We start from the raw sequence: 27741 nt of genomic DNA on the forward strand, positions 1-27741 counted from the left end.
CGCACAATACTGTGATCTGTAAAACCTAAACACCAAAAATCAACAATAAATTAATAGTTTTTATAAGTTTTTAATTAATAGTAAGTAAATTTTTGTTAAAAATTGGATCCAGTCATTTTACAACAACAAATCTTGGCATTTGTTTTTTAAAGCTATGGTGAAATTCACTGTATATCTGTGTGAAGTGTTAAAAGTACATATTAAACAGTTAAAAGTACATATAAAATTAGTCTCATTACCTAAAAACCAATAAACTAGATTAATGTACACCTATTGCATGTTCCTAGGCAATTAGGAATCACTTATATATTGTTAACTACCGCTATTAGTGGGTACATTCATTTCAAATAAATAAAACTTTTTATCTACAGTATAATTTTCATGTTTGTTCAAGAAAAAAGATGCATGAGATTTTTTTTTATAAAATATGTTACAGGGGCTGCTATAAAAGTTTTTGGATATATCAATATGGTAAATTTGATGTTTTAATGTCATATGCCCGCTGTTTTCATATATACAGTAGACTCCCTCTATAACGAAAACTGAAATGGCAGAATAATTACCTCGTTATAAGCCGATCTCGTTATATCAGACAACAATAATACTGTGCATACATATGAATATGTAGTTTTCTAAAACATTAACTTCCTATAGTGAAGCCATTCGGAGCAATATCAGATGCTAAATATTGTTTGAATGACGTTTTTGAAAAAAATTGTTTACTTTTATTTTCAATGATATACGTTAAAACAAAAAATCTGTACTTACATTTTTTTCTAACTACATAATGTATAAATCGTATTTTCAAGGATAACATAAACTATTGCTTCTGCAATTTGAAAGAAGTCTGTCATTTTTGACTGCTTTAAATTGTCCAGTATCATTATAGCTATCATATTTTCTAAAGATGCGAAACAGTTGTATTTATTGTAAAGAAGTTTATTGCGGGCGGCAGTTAAGTTTATTGCGGGCAGTAGTTAAAAAGGGTATTTATTTATAGCCACGGCCGGGCCGAAAACGTAAAAAACGTTTTGATCTTTTTGATGGTTTTCGATCTTATTTTCTCACGTTATAACCAAATTTGCCTCGCTGTAGAGGGTTATAGTTCAATAGGAATTTCATGTCATTAACCTCTAGATTAAGAAAATGCAAGATTTTTTCTATTCTCCTTTATTTTTCAACAAATGTGTACCTTTTGCTCACTATATCAACGTTTTGTATCTTTCCAAAAAGTAATTTTCTTTGAGTTCCTCAACATAGACCAAGATCTATCGTTCAGTGCAAATTGTCATCCTTCAACCATTTTTTTTTACGTTTGCCCACAGGTACTAGTGATCTGGGGCTAAATCTGACGAATAATTTGCAGTCGATCAATTCATATCACAGTTAGTATAATTTATACCAACATATTATACCCTAATTATTGCTGCACCCTTTTTCAAGTAACTAATATGAATAATTCGCATCCCAAAAACAGTCACTATAATAATTCTGGCTAGATGGATGGTCTTAGCATATTCATTGGGGTTTCATCACTTTTTGTCCAGTGCTTGGTATACGAATTTGTCTCCGGCTTGTAGTAGTGGTCCAATGTCACATTGACAATCAGGTATTAGCAAATAAGAGCCTCTTATGGGATATTGGAGTACTAAAAGGTATGCTCGTTTAATGTTGTGTGGATACTAACATTGGAAAGTTGTCCTCAAGTTGTGTACTATTACATCTAGCTCCAGTGATTTTGTTATACATTACCCAATTTATTTGCTATTATATTTGTTGCGATATTAGAATTAGATTTAAATGTTTCACTATATTTCTTTTTATTCAAGGTTGACTTATTACGTTACAGATATATAACAATTTCTCACTATGGCGAGAAAAGGTGACACCATACGAAGCATCAACGTATCCGTTGTGGGATTATCCGGAGTGGAGAAAGACAAAGGACATGCAGGCGTCGGTAAATCCTGTTTCTGCAACCGTTTCATGCGACCCCACGCCGAGGACTACAACGTCGACCACATTTCCGTGCTAAGTCAGACCGACTTCAGTGGGAGAGTCGTCAACAACGACCACTTTCTGTATTGGGGCGAGGTAATAAAGACGTCAGAGGAAGGAGTCGATTATCAGTTCAGCGTAATCGAACAGACTGAGTTCATCGACGATTCTTCATTTCAACCCTTCAAAGGAGGTAAGATGGAGCCGTACGTCAAACGTTGCGCCTCCACTAAAATAACTTCAGCTGAAAAGCTAATGTATATTTGTAAGAATCAGTTAGGTATAGAGAAAGAATACGAGCAGAGAATTCTGCCCGATGGTAAATTGAATATCGACGGTTTTGTATGTGTTTTCGATGTAAGCATTGTGCCAAGTAGGAGTATTGAGAAGCAGGTCGAATTCGCAGCTGCTATTTTAAATAACTTGTTAAAAACTAAAAAACCGATAGTATTTGTAACAACTAAAAATGACGATGCCAATGATATGTACATTAGAGAAGCTCATAAGTTAATATCTAGAAGCGAATATAAAAATAGTATACCTGTAGTGGAAACTTCGGCACACGATAGTGTCAATATTGACGTTTGTTTCATGTTGCTCGCCCAGATAATCGATAAAACTAAAGTTAGGTCTAAAATACCGTCTTACAGCGAAGCTTCTTTATCCAAAAAGGAGCTTATGGATGCTGCCAGTGAAGCTTTCATGAGACTTATAAGAGTACACGTTACTGATTGTCACGCAATGTGGTCCCAGACAGTGAAGAAATTAAATTCACACAAGGAATGGATACATTTCGTGCAGTTATTCGGATTGGATGGTACACAAAGACTGTTTCGAAGACACATTAAAAAATTAAAAGACGAGCAGCTTGCCAAGCAAATAGCGCACTATATGGAAATGTTGCCGGATGTTCTACACGAACTCATCACAGGATTTAACACTCTGTCCGACATGGATTGGCCTTCTATACAACAGTATCTCAAGTCTCATCCGAACTTTTCCCAATATTTCTTTGAGCGTCCCGAAGATTTACCTTGGTCAGAATGTTTGGACGACAACGAAGAAACTAGAATACCGTTCGATGTATTGGAGACAAGCGAAGCTGAAACAGTGTTTAAGAATTACGTCAATGTTTTGCAACAGGAGCAGAAACGTTTGGAGTGGAAGAAACAGTTCAAACAGTTACTTGAAGATACCGGTTACGTAACTCCGGGGAAGAATCTGTCTGAAGTAAGAGTATTGTTTATGGGTAGAGAATGTTTTGAGGCTCTATCTGAACATGACTGCCAGAAAATATATGATACACATCAAAGAGAAATCATCGAGAATGCTAAACATAATTTTCAAGAACTGTTACTGGAACACGCAGATCTGTTTTATCACTTTAAAAGCATCGCACCTACAGGAACTATTACTCAAGACGATATTAAAGAAATCACCGATGTTTTACAAGAAGATTTTAGATATAAGATATTAGACAGGCTCGACCAAGACAGAAAACTCACTCTTTTCCAACATTTGGGCTTTATACATTTCCCTATAAGAGAACACTGTCCAGCTTTTCCTAATTGTCAAGATGCCCTTATAGAACGTATTCTAGCGACCAAAACCCACCGACCAACCTCTTGGAACAATAGCAATCAGTGGTTGATTAGTTCCGAGAACAATCAACTTAACCTCCTCATTCTAGGACTGAATAATTTGGCCGATAATTTAGCTAGTAAGATTAGGAAACAATGTGATGACGATGAATACGAAATAGATTGCCAATTTTATAATTTAGACTATCGAGTTATAAATGGCGATGTTAGTTTGCCTCACAATTCCTTTAGGACTTCGGATTTTATACCTCACGGTAGTTTTTGTGTATATAACAACGCGCAGTCTTTTGAATATATACGAGAAAGTTTGGAGAAGAAGTTACTTTCTAATTTAGAACAGGACGATAAATTACCTTTCCAAGGCTTACCGATCGTCTTGATGTTCTTGCAAGATTCTTCCATCGACGAAAAGGAAGTGTTGAGGCTGAGAGAAGACGGTCAAAATCTTGCCGACAATTTACAATGTCCCTTTATGGATATTTGTTTAGAGCAAACCACAGAAGAACAACTTGTTCACGATTCTCTTCATCAGCTAATGCAGAGCATTCACCATCGCGCAGGCTTCTTAAATATCAATCAATCGGTCATTGAATGCGTCGAGCCTGATATTAGAATTATTATGTGCATGTTCTGCGGCGATCCGTACTCTATAGAAAACATTCTAGGGCCTCTTTTATCACATCAAATATGTTTCTTGTCGTCGTCGCACAGTATCATATTGGAGACATTTTTGGGTGATTCCAAGAGAAAAGTAGAAGTAATAATATCATCTTTTCACGGTGCTAATGCTTTTAGAGATGAACTGGTTCATGGTTTCATTTTAGTTTACTCCACCAAGAGAAAAGCTTCGTTAGCGACACTAAATGCTTTCTCTATGAACATTCCCAATTTGCCCATTCAGATATTAGCGGTTACTGATGATGGAGGAGCAACGGCGTTTTTTAACGACGATTTGAGTCAGCTACTCATCACAGAAGGCAATTCTACAGCAGATAGGTTGCATGCACATTTTATGACGTCCTCTAGTTCGATGCAACATAAAACGGCATTTTTCACGCCATTTTTTAAAGAAGTTTGGGAAAAGAAACCGGAAATTGAACAAGCTTTCCACATGGAAGAGCCGTCAGGATTAGACAGCGGCGAGGGTACTCTAGAAAGATCGAAAAGTCAAAGACATGGACATCCTTTGCCTCCTCCAAGGCACGAGAGTTATTATTTAAAATTAAACGATGGCAGCGAAAGCGAAAACTTTGAACTCAGTGGCCCCGACGAGAGACTTAGTTCCAGTGACCACAGTGACAAATTCTCAAGTGTTTATATGTACGGAAGCGAAGGTAGTGAGAAAAAGAGAAGTATGCATTCCGGTTTCCACGTGTATCCACCCCCTGCGACACCACCGGAGCCCGCGCCTCCAGACAATATACTCAACGTAAGACATTCCAAGAAACCATTACTATCCACATCTCAAACTAGTTTAGAAGAGGCTCCCTACGGAGATCATCCAATGTCTATTCCCGGAAGCGCTTGGAATAGTTATCAGCAGCACGCATTTACTACGGGTCGTAGACACATTCCAGTATCTAAATCTCGTTCAAAAGGTATCTCACAGACTTTAAAACAGCCGGGTAAACTGAATATGAAAAATTATTCCGCTGTGACGGAAGCCATAGCTAGAATGAACGTGTCTGAAATGTCTTCACCCAATTTCGGCAACGCTCCTCTCGCCACCCCGGAAGCTGTGGACTTAGGTTGTGAATATGCTCAAGTTAAGGATCTTGTTCATAACATGTATCCGGGCCAGAGCCCCGAATATATGTACACCATGGTACAAGACGCCATTAATACGAAATCAAAGTTAAGACAAAGAAGAGAGAAAGGCCAACCGTCTTACTCGGACACAGATAGCGAATGGAGTAGTTTAGAAAGAAGGCAGCGCGCCAGTGAAATCTACTCGAAGGTTAGTAGAAAAGGTGGCACCCATAAAAGACAACGAAAGAAAAGAACCGCCATACCGGTACAACCCCCACGAGTACCACAACTCGGTTCGTTCACGCTTCCATCCGTACATACCCCGGTGTCAGACATCGATAACGAGAAAGTTGCCTTGGCTACCGATTCGAATTCAGAGTCAACGGATGGCAGCGAGCCCGAGCAGTTTCCTCCGCCAACTAGCTCTGACATTCGTATGAGATTCTCTCAAAAGCGGTCTCTTAGTTTAAAGAAAAGAATGCCAGAAGCTGCCAATACTCACCACTTTAATATTCAGCTGAATTCGATGGATATGTATCAAAGTCAAGGTTTACTACACGATGATGAATCTAGTTTAGACGTTTCTTCTCCCAGAGATAACAATTCCCCGATGTTCGGAGTGTTGCCTAAGATGAAAGAGTCCGACTTGGAGAAGATACTTCGTAAACGAGAAAAGCAAAAAGCGAAAGATGATTCCAAGTTGGAAAAACGTAGATTGAAAGAAGAAAAGTTACGAAAAGTCGCCGAAGAAAGAGACAAGAAAAAACAAAAATCGAAGCAGAAACCGACACCATCCAAACTAGCCGATTTTATTCAATCTGATAAAAATTACGTTCCTAGTTTTATGGAAAAGTGCGTGAGATTTATCGAAAGTGAAGGTTTAGATTCGGAGGGAATATACCGAGTTCCTGGCAATAGAGCTCATGTAGATTTACTCTTTACCAAATTCGAAGAAGATACCAACGTCGATATTCGTGATCTAGACATTCCTGTTAACGCTGTAGCCACAGCACTAAAAGACTTCGTAAGCAAAAGACTCCCACCGCTGTTCGAACCCGAGGTTATGACTGAAATGGAAGAAATTGCGGGAACTCGATTAAAACCGATGGTAACAACTTGCGGTAATCTAGAGGTAAAGAATGATCGTAGCTGCAGATTGCTGGCTTTGAGGAGTATGCTCGACAAATTGCCTCCTATAAACTTTCAGATATTGAAATTCATCTTTCAGCATTTCGTTAGAGTGACCGAGAATTCCAAACTGAACAGTATGGATAGTAAGAACCTAGCAATATGTTGGTGGCCTACTTTATTACCGATAGAATTTAGTGACATGGGCAGATTTGAGCAGATGCGACCGTACTTGGAGGACATCGTCCAGACGATGATCGATCAATATCCGTTTTTGTTTTGTGGAAAGGAGGCTTTTGTAATGGTTTAAAAGCTTATAGATATAAAAACCACGCACAATTCGCTATCATTTAGCCTCTGTTCGGTGTTTCGCCACCCATTGTTGTTAAATTGAGAGGCCTTTTATGTTAATTTAGGAGAAGAATGGGTAGAGCAAAGAGTAAGAATGTTCCACTAATTGTTATTAATGGTGTGATGACCCAGTGGTAATTTGTATTTTTACATTATCCTAGATGGAGTATTTCAAATTGCTGTATGAAACTTTTATAAATGAAACGTATGAACAATGTTCAGTGTACTTTGACTGGGTTGTTGTCTTAGGATAGTCAATGTTGTATCTTTTTCAAATATCAACGAGAACGTAGCTCTGCTACTTTGTCCATTGTTGGAAATTTATTTTGAGTAAAATCGACACTTTCAACTTACGGGACGATTTTTTTACCGAAGCCTATAACTGCTCGAAGGTTAAAACAAAATATTGATTCAAAAACTACGGAAATACTTAACTAAATTGTATATATTTTATTCTCATATTGAAACTGTTACAAAATTATATTTCCCAAACCAAATAATTTTAAAGCATTCATAAACTTATATCAATTTTGATTTTCCAATATGAATCAAAAATACTCCAAAGTGAATCCGAACGTATTTGATCTTGATTGACCCCGACCCCCATATACAACCCTATCCCACATCATCGAAAACACGGCATACCCGGACGCCAAACAAAACCTATGAAGAAGATCTGTGATAGTCCACCAGGAGTCGAGAATTGGTGCTGTCCTCTCTCGGGCCGTTGCTGCGTTTTCCGTCCGATGTTTTTTTACAAAAATCAGAATTGTCATCGCATCGTCCCGCCTCGAAACCTTGATTGGCCAATCGACCTGGAAATACCCATATCGACTCAGACGTGTATAAATAAGAGTGATTTTCAGATCAGGCACTGACAAAAGACCCCCCGTTACTTGACACGGGATCTGGGGTCGGATGGGGCAGTCTAAGCGACTGATGGAGCCAAAGTAACACCGAAATGGTAGCGTCCATCACTTTCAGGCTAACTCACACACATTCACACTGGGCCACCTGCGACAAGTCCCCTCTAGAAAACTGACGAGGCCTGGCCGTTAGCGAAAACACCCAATAACGAAACTTTAATGCAATACACTAGTTTCGAAGTTGGGTGTAGACGTAAAAACGGCTACACTTAGCTCCAAATATACACACACACACTCTTCTTTCTGGAAAGAACACCTCATCCAGACAAGCATCTCGCCTCTGATTCGAATAGTGACTATATCTCAACAGCCTCCAAGATGCTCCACCAAAAGAATACCGCTACCTTAGTAGTGTTTTTCGGCCTGTTTTGCTTTTGTCCATCACAAAAACACATTCAACTCTAGCCTGATAGGACCCAACTATCCTAAACGGGTACTCACATGTTCATTCCTTTTCGAAATAAAAAATTCCCTAATCTATCCCTCGGAATGAACATTGTAGAAGAGAGAGAAGATCAGGCATTGTAGTCTTGCTCGGGCTACCACAGAATCGTCCTCACTCTAGGAGCTCTCAGCCAGAGGCTTTATCATCTTAAACGATGTAAAATGTAAGAGAATATAATAAACTACAGAAATTCACCACAGGGGATCCTTTATCTCAGACGGTTGAAGCCCTCTGCAAAGCATTCAAAGAAAGACAGGATGTCGATGCATTCGTAGACCGTTCTTTTCTTAGAGTGACATGGCACCCAAAGTGGTGCACCATGTTGTCCGGTTGACTCATCCGGCTTGAGAATGATCTCAAGCCGTCGCTCGAAAAAGGAAGGTCTTTTGGTTCCATCTTCTTTTATTTAAGTTTACTATTTAATATAGAGTACTGCATCAATTTTTCTTTCTTACATTACGGATAGGCACAATAAAAATAAGAAAGCCAGTATATTATCCACATGCAATGTAAGAAGCATAGGAAGCAAGACAGCTCTCTTCCTTTCAGTAATCTCTTTTATTCATACCCTTCTCTTGTTCTTAGAATAATGTCTTCTATATTGTTTATTTTCGTTTTTTATATTCAAGTTACGCTTTTAAGTTAACTTCTAATTTTCTAGCTGACACTGTCGGCACAGTTCTTATTTCTATCTCTTTTTTACCTGTCTTTTCCAGTTAAACAGTAACTAAAAATATTTGTTAATGTGATTTCTCTCTGTAATGATAGTGCACAATCTAAGATGAACGCCTACAGATAAACAGATTAACACTTTCTTGGTTTGTGAATTAAATATTGATGTTACGCCATGAAGTTTTTAAATCAACTATGTTTGGATGCTGCCAAGTTCTAAAAGTTGTGAAAATTTTATTATAAAAAAAATATGACAATAATATTTAGCATTATTTTCAATTCAATGACCTTTCGGCGTATTCCAGGTCAGAACTGATAAAGTGAAAGAGTCTGTTTCGTGTTCGGGATTGACAGCAAAGAACAGTCTCTTTATTTTCTAAAAAGTATACTTGGGGGCCTTATTTTTGTAGTAACAAAAACGATGTGTAAATTGTCAATTATATCTTGAGTATATATTTGCTAGGAAGGACGGTCGACTGATTTTTCAATTCAGTTTCATGTAAGACAGACAAGGCCCCTTTAAAACGTTTTTGTGTAAGTTGCAGTCAATTTTTAAGCATTATATGAGATTTTTTAAAAGAAAAATGCACTTTTAATACATGCTGAATACGTTTCCATGGAAAACGATTTTTTTATACGTCGTTATAAGTTTTTAAAGGTTTTTTGTAGTTGGGAAGTTTACCCTATTTTATTTCTTTAAAGTTAAATGCACGTTGAGGATCTTGGAATAAATACCATATCTTTTAATCGAATTGTTTTCAATGGAAACTCTGTACTATCGTCTAACGGGGATATGGGATGAATCTGGTAAAGAAAGGTTGAGAAATACTTGCTGCATCTAAACACCCAGCCTTCGAGCAGTTAAGTTGCGTACGAAAATTTGTCAGTAGTTTTTGAGGTGTGGTCCTCGAAAGAAATATGATTATATTTAAAATCTAATACAAACGCAAGACTGAGTCATTGATATATGACTTGGAGTGCCAATATATATATTTCTAGTCTGAGCAATTATGACAGTTATTTGTTTAGCTTTTTATGCGGATTGGCTATAGTGAAGTTATATGTCTCTGTTAGTTTTCTCGCCTTTTTGGTTGAAATAATACTTGAATTGTATTGGTTTTCCCATATTTTATACGGTACATACGATACAACAAACAACGGATGATATTATTGGCGTACTGCAAACTGGTTTGACTCAATTTTCATGTACTTTGCCCCAACTTCTTGTTCGGTTCAGTTTACTTTTATTATGCAAACTAAATCCCTGACAGAAGTGTTGATTCCACGAATAAAACAGCCTTCTCTCTGTGCGTCCGCAGTCCCACCCACAACTGACCCCACCATGGATGCGCGCAGGAGATCGAACACTGGCCAAAACATAAAATGCCGTGAGGCAGACATCCAAGAAGGCTCCATCTTAGAAATATTACTAGAAGTATAACCTAGATCCTAAAAAAGTCTCTTACTATCCAATTTCCAGTGTCTTTAGGAATTATTTGTCTGACAGTATTATAAATCACAATTTCCTTCCTCACAATCTTCTAAATCCTATTCCCTTAGGACTTATTGTACTATGAAAGTGGTTATGGTAAATTCTCATCGTACCACAATTGATATTAGCCAAGAAGGTCCTAGTAGTGTGCACCTAAGTATGTGTATTTTGTATACCATATTAAGAAGGGTTATTCCCCTATAGATTCTACATTCTAAATGGTCATTCTTTTTGTACAGCAAATACTTCTGTTACTTTACTCTTCCGGAATTTGATTGTCATTCCAAACCCTGACTATTATTTTGTATATTTGATCAGTAAGACTACCATCTCTTTTAAATGGGGTTCTGTAAGCAAATTTTTGGTCTTCTTCTTGTGTGGAGACCAGAGCAGAATTCTGTGGTGTTCAACCCATATGAATGCCTTGATTTGAATCCTTTTGTTTTAACATTAAAGGATTTTATAGGGTCTTTTATAGGATTTTATAGGATTGTCTTTGTCTTTTTAACTACTCAACTTCTTCCAGTATACCGTTTCCCAAAGTTAACTTTTTTTCCGCTACTTCTCATTTAAGATCTTTGTAAGTCTGTTTTCTCGGATTCTTTTTGCTGCATAAGCTTATATGCATTGTTCTTTTTCTCGTGATGCTCTCGCACTCAGCATCCTTTAGACTTTAGACCAAACAAACACTGTACAGGGCAAGTACTGAATCTCACAGAATTTATAGAGGCATGTTTTTTGGACCACAGGCCCTGCTGACTTAGATCTATAAAACACTGCTTGAATATATGCTGACAAATGCGATTGAAACAATCCTATATAATAGATGATTCTAAGCAGGGCTAAATGGAAAGAAGAAAGGTGGTGAATTTAGAAGAATGGCCTATCTCAGTTAAGTGTTCTGTCTCCATTGCTCATTTTCAATGCACTCTCAAGCTGAGAACATTTTGTCAGACTGACTACTTTACTATCGCTCTGGTAGAAAAGAAGAATTTTCAAACAAATGTAATCAAACAATGGGACAATTTTTAATTCTTAAAAACTCATCTGGCGCATATAAACCTGGCTGGGCTAAATAGGAAGAAGAGCAAGTGGCGAATTTAGAAGAATGGCCTATCTCAGGGAAGTGTTCTGTATCCATTGCTCATATCCAATGCACTCTCAAGCTGAGAACATTTTCTGAGGACGACGACTTTCCTATCGCTCTGGTAGAAAAGAAGAATTTTTAAATAAAAAGAATCAAACAATGGGAAAATTTTTAATTGTCTCAAAACTGATCTGGTGCGTATAAAACTCAGCATATCCTGGGGGAAACACAGCGACACTCAAATATCTTGAGTTGAGTGAGTGCTGAGCAGCGATGAGAAATAACCTTTCCTTTTGCAGGAAGTAAATAGGAAAGCTTCTGAAGTCAACAGCTACAGCCTTGTGTTTTTCGGTAGGAGGAATTGCCTATCTTATATGGAATACGTCTAGATATGCCCAAGGAGTCAACATAACATTGAATGAAACATGTAGAATAGCCACTAATAGTATGAAACCGGCACCTTTCCCTTTACTGTACCGGGCAACTGGTTGCCCAGAACTCCGCAAATGCATTGCCGAATATGTTGAGAAATTAAGACAAACTTTAGATAAAAGACGCTCACTGTACTACCTTTATAACCACCAGGAATTGTTCTCCTTGTGTCTGAAATCGCCATTCGGACTGGACGTGGATTGGAGAACCTGATGTTCTCCGATATTGAGTATTGGGATATTGCACATCAATATTTCCTCTTCTTCCATTTTTTGTAGTCTACAACTATGTTTAATATAGTTTTTTGGATAGATATCGTGTCTACTTTCTAGATCGTGATATATAATTGGTCTTTTTCTTGTCTTCAGTGGAGGCATGTAGTAATTTAGACATACCTCCAAATTTCCTTTGATTCTTAAGCAGTCAATTCTTGTACTGAATGCCGGATAAGTTCTGGTAAGGTCAAGATTGACCTTACCACGGTCAAAATATAGACAACTGGTCTAAATATATGAGAAAAATATTAAATAAAATTTTTGTGAAGTGAGCAAATATTTCTAAATGTTTCGTTTGACTTATCTGTTCATTTGCCAATACTATTTTTTATACATTACATTTTTCAAAATAGCTTTTGGATTTGTACCAAAATATGTAGGAAACAATTTAATTCCAATATTATTTTAAAGTGAAGGCGAGACAACTTGAAAATATCGATACGTCCAGTAACACAGAAATGTGCAGAGTATACAAAGAATATTTCAGATGTATAGGTTTGTTTAGTAACTTCATTATACTGGCAAAGATTATAATGCCAGGAGTAGGTTAACTATATTTTTAATATTCATTCCCGCTATCCAACGCGTTCTTATTAATTTTGTTTTTCAATAGAGCAAAAGGTGTATATTTCTTTAAGAATTATCGACCGAAATATGAAAACAATGTAGTAGGTAATACGAGTTTTATAAATGTATATATTTCACTGGTATTGTCATTTAATTGAATTTAAAATTATTTTCCGTTTAGCTAATTTTTTTGTTTCATTAGTGATAAATGCTGTGATATATTATTTTAAATTTTGTAACGTCTTTTATTTATTCTCTCTTAAACTGCAAGACAGTTTTTTTTTGTAATTTTAGGTCAAATTGATGTACTATGTTTAGTTAATATTGTTATTATTATATATTTCGGGGACCCCACAGGATATAGACGTAGTATATCCAGAAACACTTTTGATATCCACATGTTTTTCACTGGCCAAAAGGTGTGGAGTTTTAAGTAAGTTCAGGTGAGTCTTTGAAACAAGACAAATCAATGTAGTAAAAACAAAAATCTTGGACTATTAGGTATTTATACGAGTAGGCTCGTATAAAACTTTGATACTGACGAAGATTATTTAAGTATTTATTATTGCATATTAATAATGAGTCAAAGCAAAGCTTATGTGGTTCAGATTACAAAATCAATACTTAATACATAACAAATAAATGAATATTAACGATATTTACAAAATTCAACTTATAAGTTTTTCAAAAAATTCACAAAAGTTACATCGTCTGGTTAAACTGTTACCAAAACCAGATGTAATGTCTTTTAGGTATTTAATATTATTTTAATTACTGGACCGGGCCACTGGAGCATTGTATGGGATAAAACTAAGTGAATGAACGAACCTTTCTCGTGCAAAATCCAATGTCATATATTTTTTTTTTCTGTAAATCAAACAAAACTTCTAATTTTCGTAGAATAACCTCAAATAAACTTAAAAAGAAATTAAAATAAAATTCTTGCAATGTAATAACCTTTCGCACAAATTCGTGTCTCTCGATCCCATGTTGCTGTGTCAGTATGGATTTCTTTAAATATTTGGAGAACCTCTGAACCAAGACAAGAAACAGCCTCAACGAGTCTACCAGCATAAATCTACCTTGTTGCTGCTAATTTGGGTAAACGTTTTTGTACTAATTTATCCAAAGCAGCAGCTCTTTTGGACGATTTTGAAAAAAATGCAGCAAGCCCTGATAACGTTTGAAAAAAATTTTACACTCTTTAATTTGTTCCACTGAGTGCTGTAAAATCAAATTGAATCTATGCGCATAACAATAAACCAAAATTGCATCTTGATACTTATCTTCAACCAGTTTTTGTAGGCCGTTGTGTTGCCCACTAATTTCAGCTTCACCATCGTAAGTCGATACAAATTATTTAGTTATTTTTATTTATATTTTATTATTTATTTATTTTTTATATTTCATTATTTAGTTACAAGTTATTTAGTTAGTTTATTTCCACTGAAACTCATTTAACACACTGAACAAAATTTGCGATAACGGTCCCGCTGAACTCAGAAATTTCAAAAATCTTTCACAAACATCACCTTCGGAGCAAACATATCTAAATACAACAGAAAGTTGTGACTGGTTTGAAACATCAGTGCTTTCATCCAATATAACAGCTACAAAACTTGCTTCGGTAATTTCTGACTTAATTTCTTCAATCGTAAATGTAGATATGGCTTCAATAATATCGTTTTGTACATCACTTGAAACTCCCGAAAAAACAGTTGATGATTCTAGATGTTAGCAAAAATTTTTGATCTTTTTTGGCAATTAGTGTTAACAATTCCCTATAATTGCCTCGATTATCAGAGTCATCGCCCCCAAAATGACCCCGAAACGCTAATTCTTGTTTGGCCAAAAAACATACGGCATCTATAAGTGTGCTAACGATATATCTATTTTTTTTAACAATTTTATTATGTTTAGCAACAGAGCAAAAGAGAACCTTCTATTCTTATTTTGCCAAACTGGATCAAATTAGCTACACATCTTACATGTAACGGAGAAACTTCATGTCTCCTTTTTAAAACTCTAAAAGTATTTATTTAAATCATGGACTGCGACGCTGGTCCACCCATTTTTCTATAGAAAACAGAAGACATCGCCAACAATACAGTCTATTTTTCTTGCAATCACATAACCAAGAATTTTCACTGTACCAACTCGAACTGATTTTTTTGATTCCTTTTTTAAATTGTTTATGTCTCGTCTTGTCTCAAAATACAAACATTAATGTTTGTATTTTGAGAACGATTTCCGAAGTGGAAATTGAACGTCAATAAACTTATTTTAACCTTCAATTGTGGCTTATTCACTTTAAAATAGTAATTAGGTTAGGAATATCCCTAGGTTGGGCAGCATATGTAGATCTAACGCCTCCTTCATATTACAAAACCTTTTTTTTTTATTGTATTTAGCTCATTTTTACTGATGTTATGTTAGGGAATTTTGTATGGATTCTTTATATGGATTTACCCCTACATGACTCACATTTATTATGAATTATTTCCAGTTATTTTTGAACATGTTTTTTACGGCATTGTTCGCGATGTCGCAAACTGTTTTTGGGCCTTAAAATATTACAGTTTCCTTAGACTTATTTATTCAGTTTATTAAAGGGATAGTTAAGGGATAAAAGATGCTTTTAAGCCTGCATAGTAATTTGGTCGATCATAGTTCTTTGACAACTAATAAGATGTTTTCTTAGTTATAAGCTCAGGGTGTTTCTAACCATTCTTCATACTCCCATTTTGTCTAACTCTTTATTTTGGGTCCTTCGTAACCATCATTTACTTAGTCTTATCTTTGTTGAACTTTTTCTCCGTTGTTAAATTTCCTTTGCAGCTTTGGTGGATTGTGCAAATGTGTACACATCGTCAGCAAGAGACAATAGTATGTTTAATCCTTGGGCGACAAAGCTGTTTATCAATTCTGGCTATAGTTTTCTTATCACATATTCTAAGGCGAAGTTGAACAACAAAGGTACAAGAGGATCTCCTTGGCTAAGACCAGTGTCAATAAGAAATTCTTCTGATGTGGTGTTACCAATTCTGGTTCGTACGGATGATTCTTCACGAATTTTCTACTTACAGATTAATACGCTTCCTTAAAATCTAAAAAAAGATTTGATGTACGTCGCGGTTGTATTCCTAGTTCTCTTCCAAAATCTGGTGTAGAATGTGGTCTATACTAGCTGATCTTCCAGGTCTAAAGTCACTGGTAGTCGCCTCGCTTGTGCGTATGAAATTACTACATGTGTTTATTTTCCGTTTTGTGGATGGGTATTATATGACTTACATGCCACTGTTTCGGCATGTCCCCTCTTTGCCAGACTTTATTTGCGAGAGGATATATTTCCAGATTAATTTTTCTTCCCTTTTTCGAAGTAGTTCCGTCTGAATTGCCGTTGGACTAGGAGCTTTTTGATCTTTAGAGAAACGGCACTAGCCTGCTCAATTCTGGATCTAATTTCACCTTGACCCTGCGTTTCAATTGTTTGATAGCAGGTTCACCCAATAGTGATATCATTATCTGTCAGCATACATTGTCACACCATCCTAAGTGAAAATATTCATATTTAGGCGGAATCAATATCAAACGAAATACCAATTATAATTATTATAAACAGACTAAAAATGTTTATATTATCAATCTCCGAGACACAAAAAGATTAAAAATATTATCAATCTTTTAAAATTTTATTATACACGGGGTGAAACGAAAGTGCTACATTGTAAAGTTTATTTGTGGGTATTTTAGATCTTTGTGGCCTGTATGCGAATTCTAAATAGTTAGGATATATATAGCATACTAGTTAGTCGTAACAGAAATATATAATATACAAACTGAGAGTTTATATAATTTATATTTTGGGAATTGTGCAATATGGCGGAAGTGGCTAGATTTACAGGCAAAGATTCAATGAAAATAGACTACCAATGTAATGAAGTATAAAGAAGATTCTAAGATTTTAAACCGATATATAAGAAATTTTTGTTTATGATACATTGATTTGTTTTGGACAAAATAAGGTATCTATAAAAGTATTTAAACAAAATCTTTAAATTAAGTTTAGTAACAAAAATACTCAACCCGCCCTTTATTTTTAGTACTAATTTTTTTATTTAACATAACGATGCTGCTATTGGAAAACAAAGATGTAAATTATATTTATTTTTTTTATTGATATACGTATTTTTTTTGCTTCGCCGCTTTTACACCTTATTTAAATTTATCGTTTAGGTCATTTAACGCGAAAGTATTGTTAAGTGAATTTTCGTAAACATCGATTGTTCTGTCAATAATTTTGATAATGAGTATTTTATCTATGTGAGAAGCGTCGAATTAAGTGTCCGATGTATCCGTGTAAGTGACGCTTGATGTTTCATTTTTCGTTTTTTTTTTGGAGCAGGTCGTAGGTCCAAAGTCCAATATTATAAAAAATAATCTCATATTGGTATATTAAAAACCTTTTATACACCAGCAATATATATTTTTTTGTACAAAACTAAGGAAGATAAACATTTTCTTTGATATTTTTACAATTCTTTATAATCACCTTTATAGAAAACAACAGAGTATATTACAATACTTGTTAATAACTTTAACTCAATGACAGAACTGTTCAAACACTTAATTATACGACTTGAACTGTCAACTCCCTGTTTATATACATTTTCTATCATTCTAAACCTGATTAGATATTTCAGGATATTTCGATAACATCTAGACTCTAGTCTAGGGCATTCTAAACTTTTAATGCCTTTTGTTTTTCGTCAAGGGACTTTTTCTATATAGAACCGTCGTAAGGGAACATCCATAAACTACGCCATAAAAAATATTTTGTATTACCCCTCTCCCCTTCTTCATAAATCGTCGTTTACAGTCGAGGCCTTTTCTTATGTCGACTTCGCAATTAAAACTCATGGTAATTTTTTAATTCGATGTTATTTCTGAGTTTTTTTAAATTAATTATAAAACTATCCTTACGAATGTATCCTTAAGAGCTAGTAAAAAAATTGTATTTACAGCGACAAATTGAAAGACACCAAACGACATCGGATGTACACTCATACCCCCCTCCTGCCTCCTGTCGTAAACAATCGTAATACGCAAAGTCCCCCCGTCCCTTTACACTACGACGTAGTTTATGGATGTTCTCTAACACTGCTCCTTCCTTTACAGTTATTCGCCGCGAATAACTGGTCTATCAGGCTGAAGCCTGATAGACCATGGCTGAGGCCTGAATAACTGAAGCCAACACCTTGGGTTTACTTCTAACCGAAAACTGGATGCTTTAGATTAGATCGTCTAGTTTCAGGACGGTGTACGGGCTCTCCCATTTTCGTTATAGTTTCAGACAAAGTCGTTTCTTACATTTGGGATTGTATATCCATACTGGGTCACCTCTTTTGAAAGTTGTCCCGGTAGCATGCATGTCAATCCTGGCTTTGGATTTATTACTTTGAAGCTTCAAACTTTTACGAACAAATTCGTGGACTTTTTTCCAATTTTTCTTTAAAATTTTCGATGTACTTCAGGGATGAACGATCTTCTTCACAGGTAGGCAATCTTCCAAAAATAAGATCTTGAAGAAGCTTCATTCACTCTTCCGGTGATCATCATCGATCGAGAATAACCGGTCGCTTCAAATTCTATAATCTAGCAGGACGAAAGGAAATAAAGTATCTCAAGTTTTTTGATTATTAATGACGAACATTGAAAAGTATTGACAAACAGTTCTATTATCTCTTTCGACCATTCAGTCTGACTGCGGATGTAGCGGCGTAGTGTGAGTTTTCTTAATACTCAAAACTTTCTATTAATTCGTGCCATAGTCCTGATTCACAATTTCGTCATTGATGTGAATATAACTCGAAAGGAACTCCATGTTCCTTGATTAGAAAGGGGTGCAATTTCAGACCATTTTGAAAAATAATGCATTGCGGCCATTAACTATTTATTTCCTGTCTCTGTCATCGGAAGTGGACTGAGAATATCCACTGCAACTCATTCAAAAGGCTCTCCGGAAAGATATTGTGCCATTTTACCCCAACTTCTTGTTTCTTTCTCATCTTTCTACATTTACCACTTGATCTTTTGTGGTATCACCACTCAGATATATTGGTCCAATTTCGATTTTTACTTTGATGTCCTGCACAAGCAACATACGTTGTTGGCTCACAGTCTCACTAACTATTTCACGTACATTTTCTTGCCACGAAATAATCTATTTGGAAGTGATTCTGTCCTTTTTTTATGTAATGAGTTGACTTTCGCTCTTGCGTAAGAATGTGTTAACAATCGCCATCTCTAATGCTGTTTAACATATCAATGTTACTTTATTTTATGGGAATTTAATTTCAAATTAAAAAAATATCATAATTTAAACAATACCTTGTAATTTACCACATTTTCAACGTTTCCATGTCTTTTATTAAGAAACTCTGAAAAAGAAATACTCTTAACATCTTTGTAAATCAAAATATTGTTTCTTTCCAAATTAAGTCTCGAATAGCTACTCATCTGTAGAATCTCAATTTTGTTTTACTTTATGGTCACTAAATTAAAAAGATCTTGTCATTTGCCACTTTTCATTTGTCATTACTATTTGTCACTTATTTAATACTTGTTATTTGACAAGTGACACTTGACAAGTATTAAATATTAAAGGTAAATGTTGGATGTTTGATTCCAGCGTAAATTGTTGTTGTTTTGTATAATAATTGGTCAGTTAATGCTGTCATGACATTATTTTCCTATTTTAAACAAGTAAATCATACAATAACATGTATGTACGAACCTTTCGACCTACGACCTAGAAGGAAAATTTGCTGGCACTGGAGTATGGAGTCATATTGTTAATGAAGGCGTTTTTAAATTTTCAAACAAATCAAAATATTTTAATATAATACAGATAGAAATATAATGCGCAACACTTTTGTCAATATATGAATCTGCAAATTTACAAATCTCTTTCGAGCCTCCATTATCAAATATTGTCCCTTTTGATATTGCAGAATACCTACACTGTGCCAACAAATACGAAATCCTCAGCGTAACCATAAAGTCTACTTTACAACACTCCAAAATTTTATTTGATTGTATCACATATCAAGCCAAATTTTAACGTTTAAGCACATAGTCGTGCCGCTAGTTTTAGGAATTGATGTGCGAAACAATAAATTATTTTATGATATAGATGTGATTGGTTTTTGCATAACAATGTAAGTTCCTTGGACGAAAAATTTTTGAAAGTTATTTAACAAATGTCATAATTGACCGAAAATGATCAGTTAATAACGAGTTCAGGTTAAGTGACTTAATATTTTGGAGGAGTGAATTGATCGACTGCTTATAAGCGCTATGAAATGTATCCAATTGGTTATATATCACTTCTAGTAGGTTCCTAATATATTAACTAGGTACCGTATTGAGTCCAATTTTGTCTAAAACTATTTTATAATGCTCTAATATAATAAATAAAACAACTTTTGGGCAAAATTCGATAGCATTTTGTGGAACAATTTTTGTTCCTCTTTAAAACCCCCATTTGATCCAAAACTCGTTAGAATGATCAGATATGAAGAATATCGTGAGTATGGGAGCAATTTGAAGTGTAATTCATGTACTTTTGTCATCGTTGGGATCCAGTAGTAACTGTGCATTGTATTACATTGTATTGTAATGATCGATGACAATATGTTGTCATCCGACTGAAAGGACCATGAAATGAACAGTATAATGTATTAATAAGATACAAATGGCTTTATTTTATCCAAAAAAATGATAAACAAATCAAGTACAATATACAACATAAAAATTTGTCATGTCCTTTCTTTTACTATTAAGGTCGTTCCCAATACTTGGCAGACTTGTGTAAGCTGAAATAAAAGATCCATTAACAAAACAATTTTACTAAAATAATGATACCTGCATTAAAAAATTATTCTCATTTTATTAATATCAATCAAAATTTAACCTGGAATCGGAATTTGCGTGATCAAGTTATATCATTAACATTGTTTAAGGATTCTTACATAATTTGTTAAATGAATTCGTAGGTTTTTCTGTAAAGGAACTTCAATTACATCGAGTTAAAAAGATCTGTGTCATGTACAAAATTATATTTTGTTTCGAATTACGACTGTGGGACAAAATGTTATTTGTTTATATATTTCTTCATTTTTACTTAATAGTAATCAAATATAATGTACTGTTATGTTTTATGGTATTAAAGGAAGAAAATAGGGTTAAAACTTGATTAAAAAATATTTTAGCCGATCAGGACATTGTTGTTAAATAGTGGTTTTTTGATTCAATCCCACATCTTACAATTATCCAACTTATTTGATGTTTCGCGCTTTGTTTTGTTATTTTTTATATTTCTATTTCCATTCTCCCTAAAAAAATATGTGTTGCCATATTTCTTTCTCCACAAAGCAACATTCTGGCTTTCATCTTATGTTTTCTTTTTTTCTACTGCTCGTTTTATTTTATTTTGTCATGTTTTCTCATTTTTTCACCTGATTTATTGAATATTTATGGTGAGCATGTCATTAACTGAAATAATTTTCGTTCTGACCAGTTTTTCACAGTGAAACACATTAGAAACAAATCGTGTAAATACGACATTGACGTCTACAACATATTCATAGATTTCAAACGGGCCTACGACTCAATTAATAGACACAAGTTATTTCAAATATTGTATAGCTTTGACATTCCCCAAAAATACACCGATTAGTAAAAGTAACAATTAACTCGGCAACAACAACTATCAGAATACAAAATGGGCTCCTTGAAGACTTTTCAATAGTCAAAGGATTAAAGCAAGGAGATGGGCTGGCACCGACACTTATGGGGAGAGCTAATCATCAGCATCATGTCTCGCAGAACGAAAGAGAGGACAGAAATATATTCAAAATTATAAATAGGGGCAATAGAGACCGAACTAGAAATAAATTCTGCGCCGGACATTCTGCACGAGCGATTTGAGGGCATGAGAGTCTCTTGTGCAGTGGCCACCGAGATCGTGCGATTTGACTCCGTTAGATTGAACTTAAACTTCGGCCGACCCCCGTTGAACAAATTCAGCCTGACCTATACGCCATAGTCATGGAAAATTGGACATTTTGGATGTGTGCCACCCAGCGAAGTTGTGGTGAACATTTGACTTTATATTCCATACATAATATCAAGAGTCCTTTTAAACGAATAAAAAAATCCGATATCTCACACACACTTCGTGTGCCAAAGGTTCGCCTGTAAGACTCTGATTGAAATAAGTTTACATTTGATCGGGATGCGATCGGAATCGCCTTTCTACTTATTTCTTTTAAATTTTTATTTGTAGACTCGGACTTATTCTTTACCTGTCATATAATAGGGTGTTCCTTATTAGCCATTGGGATGCGCCGTTTCGTGGATGACATCTTTCCTACCAGTCTCTCCTTGTCTGAAGTTTTAAAGTCGCTTACACATCTGAGCATACGCCCCGAATGGGCATGGGTCCCGAGTCACGGGGAAGAATTTCTACGGAAGTAGAGCCGAGCCGGAGAGACGAACTCCGAGCACGGAATATAGTCTGTGCTATCAAAAAACGGTGAACTGAAAGCTTCTAGTTGCCATTTTTTCCTACATTTGTATACAAGAAACAACACAAAAAGCAATGGTGGCAGAGGAAACTATACAGGAAAAGGAATACCCAAATGTTGGCAACTATTGGACACGAAACAGAAGAAAACTTCAGAAACTTTACTCTTATGTCACGAGTGCATTTTGACTTGATACTATTGGAGTTAAAGGACACTGTTCAGAAGAGCCATATCTATAGAAGAACGACGCTCTGATGCTCATATTTCTAGTAGTTAGTTAGTAGCTACTTTTCACTTTTTTCCGGCAATCTTCTTTTGTAATTTTCATGAGGACATAAATTTGTTCCCATACATCTTCTTTTTTCACGTTGTGGAAATAAAATTTATATTTTGGATTCCAAAGCTATTCAAATCTTCGGTAATGGTCGATATATAAAAGACAATTGTCTGGACATTTTCATTTTTAGTTTTACATAATAAATATTTGTTATTTTTTCTCATTTTCTCATTTTTTAGTACTGTTTGACCATTCAGATCGTTTCTAGATTTTTCTCGTACACACCGAGCACGGAACTAATGGGTGCTCACTTTAAAGTACCGACAACCTTCGACTCGGGCTAGCGGTGCGGATCCGTTCGGCTCGACCCGTAGTCATCTGAACAAAATAGGGTCAAAGAATACTCAGATGTATACGCGGCAAAATATTAATCCATATACATCACAATTCTTCAAAATAGAAGTACCAGCATCAAACCGTTAAACAATCATACCGATTCCTATTCGTACTGGCATTGAAATGTATGAAAACGTCACAACGTATTAAGAACAAAAATTTAGCCAGAGAAAAAACTACTACTAAAAATTAGGCAAAATTAGTACAATTTTTAATAGCCTCTTACAACACTTTTCCAACAGTATTTTTTAGTTGCAGTTTTATATATTAAAATGGGTGACCTCACACGAGAGGGCGTAACGTAAATCGAATGCCACGCCTCCATTTTTTTCGGTTAGGTTTTGAAATAGTTTGTAAACAAACGAACTTTTTTTATGACATTCCCATAACAGCTCTTATAAATTATTTGTATGAATGCATTGAGTTTAAGTTAAAACATAAATCTAACTTCAAAAAATGACGTAAATAATGGTGTATTTTACAACAAAACTTAACAATTCATAATAGTGACATTAACTAACAGATATTTTTACATTTAAGAATTTTCAGGCTTTTACATTTTAATATTCTAGCTATTTTTATAGTACAGCTACCATTTTGTTAACAGTTAAATTCGCGAAACATCATTTGGTCAAGAGGCAGACTTTTTACAACTCATTTATGTTTAGGATAAACTGACTTGGATGTGAATTTATTGGCTCTAATAAATTCAGTGTATAATATGTGGATATTTTGTAGATCTCTTAATTATTAGGAATAAGAACTATTGTCATTGCTAGGATGTATATATGTAAACAAACAAAAGAAATGTTTATTTATGCTTTATATTTATTCATTATTATACTCATACCAGCTTGCTGTACTTTCAATGTTGTTGGATTTCTTTTGTAAGATTTATCATTTATAAATTTGTATTTCTGTTTTAATAAACGATTATTCATACACCCACTCTTTTTCTATAAAATGAGCATGAACAAAAATATAAACAACAGAGGGGAAAAGTAAAAGACATGGTGATGGAAGCAAAAAAGAAGAGCTGGGAGGATTTTGGCAATGAAATGGAGAAAGATTACCATACCAAAAAAAAATTATTTTTGAAGACCCAAAGTCTAAGAACAAAGAAGAGACAACAAACAAACAAACTAAACCAAAACAAATTAAAAATAAAGATGGCCACATTCTCTGCGAAAGATTTGAAACCGATAGAGAGGATATTTCGAAAACCTCTTGACCCAAGAAGACTCCAATAACTAATTAGACAACACTGAAGAAAATGCACGTGAGAACCAAAATCAAAACAAAATATCAACAGATGAAATAAAAGAAATAATAAGCAAGCTTAAAAAAGAGGAAAGGCAGTTGGCTATGATAGGATAACCGCGGAAATGCTAAAAATATGGGAGAACATGGAAATGAAAGGCTTGAAAAGGTTTCAATGAAAAGCCTAATGAACAGAGGAGTAATCCTAGCTTACGACAAGGAAGTGTACTGGGTCCCACCCTGTTGGCTTCATCATATTGTACTAGATAATGTAATGAAGGAAACCAGAGAAGAAACATCGACGATATATGTTGGACATAGAAACCTGTAAATGATACAGATAGCGGAATGCGCATCTGCAGGTGATCTCATATTTGGAAGAGACGAGGGCGTACATACTCAGGAGAAGCCTTCAAATATAAAGCGGTAAACTTGAAAAACGTAACTTGAGGATTAACTAAACAAAAGTAAAACCAAGATTGGTCAAACAATAAGTCGAAACCTTCAAAAACTTGGGAGTCCAACTAGAGAGTATGGATACAAAAGAAACTGAGATAAACAATAGAATAGCAAACGCAGCCCGAATATACCATGCAATTAAGAGCACATTCTTATCGAAGAAAGAAGTATCTTAAAAAGCCAAGATAACCATTTATAATACAGTTTTTGTACTTATCTTAACATTTGGATGTGAAAGCTGGACGCTTACTACCAGACAAAAGAAGAAACTACAAAGCATTGCAATAAAGTATCTAAGAAGACTACCTACTAGATTTGACCAAAATAGATATCAGACAGATCTTCAAAACTATACGGTTGCCAAAATGGAAGCGAAAGTAGCAAAAACTAAAGCAGAAGCCCATATAAATGAATACGATGAACTTCATGCCAAGTAGAAAAGTCTAAATTGCATAACAAGAAATGCAATATGCTTAGTTATACTGGCGAAAAAAGTTGAGACTTTTTTAGTCTTTTTTACATGCCTTTTTGATGTTAGAGTGCTTTTCAACATAGTATAACACCCGTTGCAGCATTTTTCCGTATATCTTGTTATTTTTACGTCTAGATAGCTTTTTTAACTTGTGGCATCCTTCTTCATTCGTTGTTTGCCTTTTTATCTTTTTGTTGTTTTAACAAGACTACGAATAAGAGATTTTCAGCATTGATAATTGATCTCAATGAATGAACAGAATTGTACACTGTAGAGGTATTCACATCCACTGTTCCACAAATTATTTCAATGGCCATTTTTTTAAAGCAAACTAAAGACTTTTAGAAGACACGTGTAATAACTAGATAACTGGTCAAAGATGTTCACTCCCTGCTTTTCCTTGTTGTTATCTTTTACAGCTATTGGTTTTAGTTTATCTTCTTTATTTCTCTTTTTCCCGTATATTTATTGTATATACACAAAGGCTACTGGAAACGGCAGAGATGAGCGTACTGAGAAGAATTACAGGAAATACACTGAAAGATCGAAAGAGAAGTGGAGACATTAGAAAATAATTTAACGTACAGTGTATAAGTGAATGGACACAAAATAGAAAAAAAGAATGGAATAACCACATACGCAGAAAAGATGGAGTGACAATCTTGTCTAGAGGTATTAATCCGCTAATGAACAAGCAGAATTTCTTATAAAAAGAGGAAGAAGACTTATTGTATATCATCAATGCATGTTTAAAGTATGTGGACATCCCGTTAATCACATGATCAACGGCATGCGACTTAAGGAAAGTTAGAAGTCATCCGCTCGAAGTTATTTCGGATAAATTTTCCGCCATAACGTTTAATTCTTTTGAGTTAATTTACAGTTCTGTCCGAATATGGCAATATTTTTAAAGAATCGATTCAAATAGGTAAATAAGGACGTTTAATGATAACGAAAAAATATCGTTATGCAAGCTGTTCTCCTTAATTTTTCAACTGCTTTTTCTTGATTTACTTGTAATCTATATTTTCGTATTATACCAGGAAAAAACGGGTCCATATTTCTATTCTTTTATGTGACTCTTTATATTTATGCATATCGTGTCGATAAACAGGAAACCTGTTTATTTTGCTAGTACTGTTGAAAGTAAACTAATTATTTATGAACTTTGTCTGCAGGTGGATGTTTTTTTAAAGTTGTCTCGTTATAACTTATAACATCAACTGCTTTTTCTTATTTTACTTGTAAACTATATTTTGGTATTATACCAGGACAAAACTGAAACTCATTTTAAACAGAATATCATTCGACGAATTTCAAACGCCAGAACAATCACAATGGCATTCCAGCGCAGCGGTTTCGTTGTGAAACGACGTGTATGATGTGTTGCATACATTCGTTTTCTTTAGTTCTAAAAGGTGACAGTTAAAAATGCATCTAGGTTCAAGCATTTGAAAATAATTGTTATATAGAAAAAGCTCTATCTCAGTGTCATACGAAGTATAGTAGCTCCAAGGTATTTAAATTTTTTTTAAATTATAAAAGTAATAAATTCAAAAGGACTTTTTTGGAAATGGTTTGTATTAGCAAAAGTGATAATAATTTAAACAAAAGATCAGAAATTCAATATCCAAGCAAAATTTATAATTATATTCTTTCTTTATAATTTATATATAAAACTTGTAAAATGTCACATTTTGATTTAATTTTCCATATATCTGTTACATTTTTTCAGAAATCTGTCAATGGTGAATAAATCTTCTTTTTTGTTACTAAACAAAAAGAATTTTTAAACGAAATTTTATCTTTGGCAATATAATTGTCAAAAATAAAAATTTTAAGTTGGCATTTATGACATTGAGGCATATTTGTAATCGGTTGCTATTTTAATTTATTTATAAATTCAATTGTTTTTGTATTAAAAAGATGTTTTCAAAATTATACTAAAAATTTCAGAGAAGCTTTCATTAGATTAGGACATTTTTATATTAATTATTTTTAAGATGTATTAGCAGCAATTTTTATTTACTAAACTAATTTTTATTTGGTAAGTTAACAAAAATTGTTTTTTTTTTCTAGTTCAAACTTGTAAGATATTTTGTCTTTTTTAGCAGCTCTTGATAATAATTGTAAACACAATTGAAAGCTCGAGATATAAAAAAATAGTTAACCAATAGCCCTTGTATTGACTCCAACCCATCCAAAACAGTTATCTATATATTTTTTCCAAACGAGTCACAAGTACTTCTTTTTTCTTATATACAGGCCCGTTTCTAGGGTAGTGAGCGCCTGTGTGCAGGATTCTTTGTGCGCTCCCATATTATGTTTTTAAGATACCTATATCATAACATGTTCTTGTGATATGATAGAAAATACGATATGAATGTTAAAAGAAAAATAAAACGAACCATGTTTGAAAAAAGGTTTTATTTTCAAAATTAAATAAAGAAAAAAGGAAATTTTTAAACAATATTATTGTGTAAGTTAACAGTAAGAAAGAAAACACTCAATTCGCAAATTAATAAGGCATTCTGTAATATAACATGAAACAATAACGGAAAGGA

At 34.4% G+C, this 27741-nt stretch overlaps 1 protein-coding gene across 1 annotated transcript in view; it reads left to right on the top strand.

Annotated features, from left to right (window-relative positions):
* RhoGAPp190 (Rho GTPase-activating protein 190) overlaps positions 1 to 23928 on the top strand; it is a 28942-nt gene extending 5014 nt beyond the window's left edge. The window contains exon 2 of the mRNA XM_072520988.1: positions 1850 to 23928. Coding sequence (XP_072377089.1) covers positions 1870 to 6786 — 4917 coding nt within the window. The 5' untranslated portion in view covers positions 1850 to 1869 and the 3' untranslated portion in view covers positions 6787 to 23928. The remainder of the gene's footprint in view (positions 1 to 1849) is intronic.
* The last annotated feature ends 3813 nt before the right edge of the window (positions 23929 to 27741 follow it).

Source organism: Diabrotica undecimpunctata, chromosome 1, assembly GCF_040954645.1.
Source record: "Diabrotica undecimpunctata isolate CICGRU chromosome 1, icDiaUnde3, whole genome shotgun sequence".
Lineage (NCBI taxonomy): Eukaryota > Metazoa > Arthropoda > Insecta > Coleoptera > Chrysomelidae > Diabrotica > Diabrotica undecimpunctata.